At 34.4% G+C, this 10098-nt stretch overlaps 2 protein-coding genes across 2 annotated transcripts; one reads left to right on the forward strand and one right to left on the reverse strand.

Moving 5' to 3' along the window:
- Positions 1 to 2817: 2817 nt before the first annotated feature.
- Positions 2818 to 8038, reverse strand: LOC114171042 (binding partner of ACD11 1). The gene is made up of 4 exons (XM_028056328.1): positions 7831 to 8038; positions 4238 to 4313; positions 3530 to 3643; positions 2818 to 3450 (listed from the first exon to the last, which is right to left on the reverse strand). The coding sequence occupies exons 1-4, from the start codon at positions 7944 to 7946 to the stop codon at positions 3022 to 3024; spliced, it is 735 nt and encodes a 244-aa protein (XP_027912129.1). The 5' UTR covers positions 7947 to 8038; the 3' UTR covers positions 2818 to 3021.
- Positions 8039 to 8918: 880 nt separating this feature from the next.
- On the forward strand, positions 8919 to 9781 carry LOC114173163. Its single transcript, XM_028057410.1, has one exon. It carries the CDS (start codon positions 8985 to 8987, stop codon positions 9564 to 9566), a length of 582 nt encoding a protein of 193 aa, XP_027913211.1. The 5' UTR covers positions 8919 to 8984; the 3' UTR covers positions 9567 to 9781.
- Positions 9782 to 10098: the final 317 nt, after the last annotated feature.

Consider the following 10098-nt stretch of genomic DNA (forward strand, 5'->3'; position numbering starts at 1 on the left):
TATTGGTATTGTTGTCCATAGAGCATTTAACTAGAAGTGTAATTTGTATGTTTGTGTTTATATGAAAGAGTTGTATTTTTTGATGATGTCCTTGAAATATGAAAATAAAACCATGACATGCATACTTTCCTATGGTTAGATAGAAATCTAGGTAGATTATAATTAGGTCAAAGTATAACACATACACAGAATTACCTTAATTCGTGCATAGTTCATTATGAATCAATATGGTGCAAAAAATTTAAAAGGTAGCTAAAAAATTGAACAATTAATCAGATAGGCTAATAACCTAATAGATTAGAAACCTAATAAATTAGAAAATTAATAGAATCGATTAAAGTTCTCGGCACAAGCTTTTAAACATAAAAAATGATATATTTTGTCATAACGTGATTGAGCAATTGAATTCTAGAAAAAATTCAGAAAAAGCATTCTTTGAACACATTGAAGGAAATAACTGAAGTTCATCAAGATCTCTTAAAATTGGAATCAATTACATGATCTTAGCTTGGCAAGATGAAAGAAAATTAGAATTGAACAAGTGTATTCAATCTTATTATTGAGTTGTGAATTTGTATTCTGTTAGTTGTTGAAACTCACTGTGAAAGTGATTGTGTTTGATGCAAGTGTGTATAGCCTTGCATAAGTTTTTTTCTTGTCTTAGAGTTAAGATTTTCTAAGTGTTTTTGTACATCTTGTAAATCTTTGAAACATAGTAAAAAATACTCTCTAGTTGTGGTTGTTAGGACAAACTGGATGTATATTCCAAAGAATTAAACTAGTATAAACCTCTTGTGTGAGTGTTCTGTTTTTCCTTCTTCTAATTTTGTCATGGTATAAACAATCCAACCACTTAAGCATCCAATCACATTGTTGTAACTGTTTTAACAAGCTACTATTTTGAAAAGATTAAATTGAGTAAAATTTGGTAAAATCAATCTACTCCCTCTCTTGGTTTGAGAAGAATTGACCTATATATTTTAACAATTGACACCAAAGCTAGTTAATTGCAAGATAATCAATTAGATCGTGAAAAATAGTCATCATTTCACAAACTTTTTCTAAATAGGTTTCAATTAATAGACCACCACTCTTTGTCAGAGAAAACTATCTTTACTGAAAATAAGAATGAAAATCTTTTTAGAAGTCGTTGACAAAGATGTACAATATGCTATTGGTAATCGACCTTTTATAACTACAAAAATTATGGATGGAAATGCAATTTCGAAGGTTTATTTGAAAACAAATTGTCCAAAATAATTTCTAGAGGAAAGAAATAAGGGTTTGTAAACTTTTTTATACAACTTCTTAAATTCTTACTTTAATTTTATATAAACTATTTTTTTTAAATCTTCTAAAAGTACTTATAGATAATGTTGCAGAAACATATATTATTAAGCAACTAGAGTATGGGCAAATGAAAGAGAGTGTTTCTTTCTTGTTCTGTACTCTTAACATTTTGATGCATAAAGGTGATTAAGCCATGAAAGTTGTGAGCAGGCAAAGAAACAAAAGTGATGGGAATAGACAAGCCAACTGTTATAGTTTCATAAATCACAGGCATAACATATGCCATGCTTTCATCAACACCAGACACTCTCCCAGATTCCTATCTCTCTGCTTAATTTTAATGTATAAATATTTCAATAAAAAAAAACTTTTGACTTAATACTATTCAACCACAACTATATTTTTTCCTATAATTATTCACTAAAATACCAGTTTTAAACACAATCACTCATTTTTAAAACAAAATTGTATCTGAGTAACGCGTTCTTAGTATGTACTTGTATAAATTTGCATTACAAAACATTTATTCTGATTGCTTCTCTCTATCCCGCATGAATCTTGATATTTTCAAAGCATGATTATCTGGCAAAAACAGTCACACATATTTTAATAGTATCTCATTAAATCTAAATTCAGCCGAATAGAAAAACTATTTCCAAATACAAAAATAAAAAAATTGTTCTAATAGAAAAGAAATTATCATTAAATTTATTTTATTCAAAATATATTTAGATTGTATATAACTGTTGTTCTATGATATAAATATTACAAATATCTCATAAGATCTTCAGACTAAACCTATTTAGTCTGTAGAACTAGTATAAAAAAATCTATATTTAAACATTGTCTAAAAAAGTAAAAGTATGCAGCTATATAGGTGGTAGAGTCTTGGCCAAATACCATAGAAAAAAATTATAAACCTAAATATTTTTCTATTATCATTATATAAATTCTAGTTTTAAGACAACTTTGCATTTTTTATTCATTGAGACTATGATCGGACTAATCAGACCAATTTAATCAGAACTACCCAGGTTGCTAGTTTGGATAATGAAAATTAGTAAACAACAAGCAGAATAAGTAGGAAATTACTTTGGACAGATATTTAAAAAATAACTACTTTTTATTTCTTAAAATGAATTTACAATAGATAAAGGTTTATATCTGAGATGTTGGTATAATTATAATTACTATCATATAATTTAATTGTGATTTTCTATCTTGTATGCCATGTGTGAGTATATATATATATATATATATATATATATATCCTTTTATCCCAACAAATCATAATTATCTTAACCCCTTATTAGTGGTTTACTGTAAAGTTAGAATCGTAATTCAGTGGTAGAAATAGCGCAGGTTTCTTAGTTCAATCATGTCTTGGCATACACTACATTTATTCATAATTACATGCACTTTGTTCCTGTTAAGATAATTTTTTCTATAAATTCTGATAAATTAAAATTAACTTGCGTACTTTAATTTAAAAAAAAAAAAGATAAAGGAAAAACTTGTATGTAAAAATGAGTACGTAAGACGATTTTAGCTTATAAGGGAAACTCACAGCATTTTAGCTTTTTCTTCTACAAGTGTTTACAAAGAAATTTATTTGAACAGGAGTTATGCACTGTAGAAGCACAACAATAATATTACTGAATGAAGTTTCACCATGCATTTAGCAGAGGCAGACATATCTACAACAGAGTGTTTGATGTGTTCATGCTTTATTTACTGTCTATCCCTGCGAGTACCCAAATCAGAAGCAACTTGAGCAGCTCTGGTTAGAGCACCTGACACCCACAAAGCACCTTTCGAAAAATAACTGCTGTTTACCACAGTGTTTGCAGCCGCTGCTACCGATCTTCCCGCCGTGGATGCCGCCGCAATGGTTGTTTCAGAGACATTATATCTCTGATCCACAGATTTAACAGCTCCAATACCAGCAGATATCTTATCTGTGAGGCCAATTCTCTGGCTCAGTTCAGAAACCTTTGCTGTTGCAGTGGCAGAAACCTGATGAGACTCGTCAAAATCTTTAGCCTTAGCCAGCGCATCCTTGCTGAGAACATATCCCTTTGCTACCATGGTCTTTACAACTTCTTGGGCCATGGTGACTGCTTCTCCAGCAGAGGAAACAAATTGACTGCTCTGTGGTGTCTGAAATAGAATGTCACACCATGAGCAGAAAGTTGTAATAATTAGCAATTTAGAGATTGAGGGAAATATATATACATACAGTTGAAGCAGCTTCGTCCTCATGACTGTAAGAGGGCCGGTTCCAAAAATCAAACTCATCTTCATAATGCCCCCAGCGTGTTATGCATACGCGTTGATCTAAAATAGTGGCTCCCTAGCAGAACATATTAGTAAGAAAGGCACAAATTATTAGACACTACTCACTAGGCACATGCTATTTACCATAGAATGATTAGTTCATTACATTTAGTTAGTCAACTATGCAGTTATTCAGTTGTTATATTAGGAGGCATGGTTACAGATTAAAGCAGCTGTAAGTAAGACATTCGACAACAACTGATTCCGGTGTTATGTAGAAGCACAAATAAAAATTAAACTGAGAAAATATGAACAAGCAGAAAAATAGAAGGCTGTAATTTATATTTGCAAGCACACCATTACAAGCATGTCTCTGCTCTTCATATAGAGCTAAAACAAAACAAAACTGAAAATTTTGAAAAAAAGCACAATAACATCACGTAAAGACTCTGTCTATTGACAATTAATTATTTAGAAACACCTTTAGCTGAATAACCAAGGCATTTTCCAACACATTCAGCGACAATGTTCATTTTCATAAATTTAAAACCATTTTACAAAGAACATATTACGGAACTTATCAGTAATGCAACTTAATCACTAGTCGAGTATGTGACTATTCCAGTGTTGATATACAAGTATTCTGGACTTTAGTTTGTTAAATACTCACACTAAGCAAGCATGCAGTTTCTTGTGAATATGCATCTTTGAACGTCACATAAGCAGTACAAGCATAATCACCAGACCTGTACACAGCAACAACCAGCCATGAGATCAATCTTTAAATAGCCAAAAATTAATATCTCTAACAAATGTGGTCAAATCCAAAACTTGGTAATTTCATTTAGACTGCTAAAACAGACGCTACCAAACATAAATGATCAATCCTCTTTCACTGGCAGGAAAAATAAAAATGACCCCTTCATGAAAATGCTTAAAGAGTTAACAAATTCAAAAACACCAAATGAATATATATATTCATAATCAAAAACGTCTCATTGACTTTGTTTCCAGGCCAAATTTTATAAATGCCACTTCCATGTTGAGAACTCATTCGGCCTTTGACTTTGGAACCATTCACAAAGTTAACATGCATCAGGACCAACTTCACAAAGCTGACCTTTACAGGTTGGGTTGCCAACCTATACTTCCTCACATTATGCAGACCAGACCACATGCAATATATCAGCTATAATGTCATAAGAACACTTCCACCTAGACTATTACAATACAAGACAGATCAGCCAATTAGGTATGGATCTAATCCTCCAAAACTACTCCTATATAAGGTCTGGCCACTTTTTCCTCCAAACTAACCCTACGTAACTGGGTATGCATTAGGACTGGTCTCAGAGCTGAAACTCACATTTTGGCAATAATTGGCACTTATACTTGCTTTTCAGCAGTATTTTGGTGCAATTTGATCAATATTGCAATAAATACCTTCAACATTTTACAAGTTTAGTTTATGCCTTTTTCCACTAGATATTTACCTTTTAGTTTAAGTTTGAAGGAAAATCAGTTTAAGCTTTTTGCAGAAAGATGAGCATAGGTGCCCTCACAAAGACAGTGAAGAAATTAATTTTCTTAAGAAGCCACTAACTGCACTTAAGTGAGCCTCCCACTTGAAGCCTGAAGATCCACAAACTTAGCTTGAGTGAGGCATGTATGCTCATTTAAGTGACCCCTCAACTTAAGCCTAGAAACTCTCTATATGCTTGTTTAAGCAAGACAACTTTTCTCACTTAAGCAAATCTATCACTTCAGGTGCACGAAACCTGTTTTTAAAACCCTAAGGAGCCAAAAATATATATATATATATTTGGAGGCTATGACTGAAGCATTTCGAATGGAGGTGACTATGACAACTTCTATGCTCTAGGGATGCTCTCAGAATTTCTTCATCATCTTTTCTATAATTCATGGCTATGACTAAGGTTGAACTTGTCACTACAGTAATAACACAATCCTTTATAATGGCGTAATGGTGAATATGATCTTGGCTTGAGAGACGTATCTGTATTTAGTGTGGGCAGGGACCAGCAATGAGGGTGAGGGAGTGCGAACAGCCAGAGGTGGTCCAACCACTAGAGGAGGAAAAGTTGATGGCAAAGAAGAGAAATTTATTGGTGGAGGATGAGTGCTAATGGAGCGGCTTCAATTGTAAAATTTGTCTTCCTATAGTTCCACAAAAGCCACTATTTGGGAAGCGAGACTGTTTTATGCCCTTGAACTCTTGTCCAATTTCTGGTTAGAGACCAGAGTTGAAACAACTTGAAAGAAAAGGGTAGGCAACCCCACAATGCGAGTAGCCAACCGTTCGAATCTTGTAAGGCTATGGTTAACGGAGTAGTGTTGTGCTAACTTGAAGACAGTGCAGCAGGGTGACAGTAAGACATCAAATTGCATCTCAGGCATCTATAATAACCCTTGCCATAATAGGATAAGGTCATTGTGGTACATACACTAATACCAACTAAGAGTTGATGCTTCCATGTAGAATGACACAACGGAAAGCTGTTCAGATTCAAGAGTGCTTAGGCATTCAATATTGTGAAATTTAAAGATCCATACGGCATATGTTCCATCTAAATGAGGAACATCTAGCTTCAGTTGAGGATGGTGGGTAATGGATGAAACAGGGCAAGTAGATTGAGGGATGGAGAGAGATGAGAATTGAGTGAGAATTGCATCAATCTTAGCTGAGAGATATTTTTGAGTGGATGCGAGAGTCTATTGATTCTTGGTAAGGAGCTTCACATACTCCTCAAACGGGTATTATCATCCATAACAATAAAAGCACTAAATTGATATGAACACAATAAATTTTCTAGAGCTCAAGGCCAACTCCAAAACACAAACAAATAAATTGATTATTCTCTTGCCTATAGTTATTACTCTGCATGGTTTATGTAAAGGATGGCTCAATACACCAATGGTAACACACAAATAAAAAGATGCAATGACAGAATCATGCAATGATGAAATAACATAATATTTGTGTGGCATTCACAAACTAAAGGAATGTAACAGACTCAGATATGTCAATTCTATCTTGATTAGGATCTGAATCTTCAGTCACCATAACAACTGGAGTTTGACAACGTTCCTTTTTGGCTTGTCTTCTTCTACTGAATGTAATTAAACTACTTCCATTTGATTACGGTTTTTCCTATCGAATAATGTTGTTATCGTTATTTTTTACACTTATTGTCTACTTTTAGATTGATCACCAAGTTACTTGATCCCCTATGTTCAATTGTTTAGAAAAAAAAATCATTTGGAGTTACGAATTGGAAAAGACAAACTCAATTAGATTCCGTCATCATTAAAACCTCTTTTATTAATATAGGTCGTTTGGCTACACCAATCCAAGAGATTGGCAATGGAATCAAGGAAGTTAGATTATTTTGCTTAATGAACCAAGGCTAGTATAAAAATAAGGGTTGATGATTGATAACGTTGTCGTTGACGTGATCAAATTAATACTACTAACCTATAGCAACTTCGGTATTACTAAGATAGTAATCAAGAAAATAGAAAGGGTAAAATAATTCAAAGTCGTCTTCCAACGAACATGGAATTGATTTCCAACAAATTAGTTCTTATAAAAACTATAATAAGGTTTAATCAAAAACATAGTTTTAATCGGAATAGGAATAGTAGACAATGCATACTATGTTAGTTTAGTGGAGTTAAACTTAGTGATTCTTACAATTTTAACAATCCCTTTTCTCTAGCATACCAAGTATTCGATAAAACTCCCATGTAGCTTTTCATTCCTTCAACTCTATACTTTCTACAATTGTTTTTACTCTTGCCAAAATCCAAACAGCTGTTTCACCGTAGTTATACCCTTACATAGGCCGTGTTCACTGTACAGGCTTAACGACTATTCCTGCCAAAACTAGGTATGAATTTAATCCTCAATTTTCCCCTCATTGACGTAGTTATTGCAGATAACAACTAACGGATACCTAATCACCTCTACACTGAATCCTTCCTTTTCTGCGTATAACAAACCGGAAATCGCCTTAGCTGTGTCCACCTTTGGTTTGTGAACTGAACACAATTAACGTTTTTATAGTTTCTCCTAATTCGGATTCACAGCTATGACGAGTTAACAATTACAATCAACAAGTAAAAAAATCTGAGTTATACTATTAAACTTAATCAAATCAATATCATCGTTAAAGAATCACCCAATTCAAAAAAAAGTTGTAATTTTCTAAGGAGAATGAATCGTTTAAATTAAAAACTTACCTGATAATTTCAACAGCCTCAATGACACCAGAGAAAGCAAAGAAATCACGGACATCCTTGTCAGTGACGTTCGGAGAGAGACCCGTAACCTCTACAGCGTACCCCCCGGAACTCATGTTTCTCAGCTGTGTTCTGAAACAACAAGAACTAGAACATTCCAGAAGATTAAAATAAAAAGGAGAATGATAACTTAAGACACTTAAAGAAAGTGAATTAACGAAGGTTTCAATAAAATTTATTAATATTATCAGTTAAATCACATTTTAATTTAAGTTTTAGAATGGAATTGTTGACCAATTACACTTTTAAAATTTTTTTAAAATTTTTTTAAAATTATTTTAATTTTATAAATGATAAATTATGTTTTGGGTACTATAAAATAAAAAAAATTAATGAAAACATCCCGTAAAAATTTTCATGTTAGTTTAATCTTTTATATGTCTTTATTGTTATTTTCCTACGACAAATTTTCAGTGTAGGTTTTGAAAACAAAACATGTATACGAACTTAACATCTGACTCACATTTACATGTCAGAAATTTGAAATTTTTACAGTTAATATGGACAAAGGTGTAAATGTAAAAAAGAAAACCACATAATGAAATCGTTGTTCTAATCCCATATATAAATGAATGAGAAGGTGTCTGAAGATCATGTCTCTGCATTTTTTAAGTTAAGTACCGTGGAAAAACAAAAATATTCAATTAGAAAGGAAATAGTTGAGTTGTATACGCGGTGTCGATACCCACCGAGTCATACGAATGTGGTGTCCATAAAAGTTTTTCGAAAATCTTTTTCAGATTACGAAATTTCGAAAACATATTTCGGATTTTACAATGCCCAGGTGAAGAAGAGGATTAGGTTTTTGACATTTCATATATTTGATAGGTGCGAGTTGAACTTTGAGGAGGTGAAGGAAGAAATTTAACTCAAAGATTTCGTCAGAGCCCATTATGAGTGTTGGGCCTCTCTCCAATAATAGCAATTGATTAAGAATCCGCCACGTGGCTAGATCAGTGCCGCGTAGGAAAAAAGTGGTCCCACTCCTCTTTTCCACCAAAAAAACTCAAAACTCATTATCTGCCACTCAAAAACTCTTCGCTTCTAAACAGATAACATAATTAATTACACTCACTTCCCATTCCAACACACACATGGCATCCATTCCCCTCCTCTCGCCACCCGCCGCCGCCACCGCCACCGCCGCGGCTACCGGCAGCAACCAAGCCTGTCCCCTTCCCCTCTCCCCACTCTACTCCAAGTCCCACCGTCGACTCACACGCCTTCACGTGTCCTCCCCAACCAACAACCCCCGCACGGCCGCCACCCCCACCACTTCCCCCGGCTCCGGCGAGACCATATTCTTCGACGGCGGGGCCCACTACGGCGACCTCGCGGCGAACCTGCTTCTTGGATTCACTCTGTTCTGGCTCCCCCTAACCCTAGCGGCAGTGTCGCGCGCCATGTACCTGCGGTACAGGTTCACGAACCTGAGGGTGACGGTGATCTCGGGGCTGACGGGTGAGGACCGGAGCGACTTTGGGTACAGCGTGATAAAGGACGTGCAGGTGGTGCCACGTTTCATCGGAGAGTGGGGTGACGTTATCATAACCCTGAAGGACGGAACGAAGGTGGACCTTAGGAGTGTCCCTAAATTTAGAGAGATCGCCAAGTACTGCCTCGAAATGGCGCAGAAATCCCAAGGTTTGAAGGAAACTGGACCCAAAGGTTTTTAGTTTCCTTTCTCCTTTCTCCTTCTATTCTTCTGCTGCACCATCTCTAACACCTTTCCCTTTTTCTATACTTCATGTAAATTTCTATTCCATTTTCTTCTGTCAAATTGCATTATTCCAGTTTCAGTGGTGAGTGAGTGCAACTGTGCAAATATAAGATGTAGTAGCTACCAATTATATCGTATTTAATCATAAAATTAAAATAAGATTTTAATTAATACTTTAAGAATGATATAAGCTCTTGAAAATATTTTACATTGTAAATTAATTCTTAAATATTTCATTTTAATGATAAATGTTTAATTAACTTTTAATACTTGGAACTTAATTGTAATGTGGGAGAAAGAGGTGATGTAAAGTTGGTTGACTCAAGTAGTTTAGGCCCATTCTGATTTAGGTTCGATCCAAACCGAGCCTAATTTAAGTTTGACCAGATTTAACGAGTGGTTACTTCTGCATCTCCAACTTTTCTTTTGCATCTCAACATTTTATTGTGATGTCAAATATATCTCTCTATACTTACTGCAGTTATATC

This window comes from Vigna unguiculata, chromosome 2, assembly GCF_004118075.2.
Source record: "Vigna unguiculata cultivar IT97K-499-35 chromosome 2, ASM411807v1, whole genome shotgun sequence".
Lineage (NCBI taxonomy): Eukaryota > Viridiplantae > Streptophyta > Magnoliopsida > Fabales > Fabaceae > Vigna > Vigna unguiculata.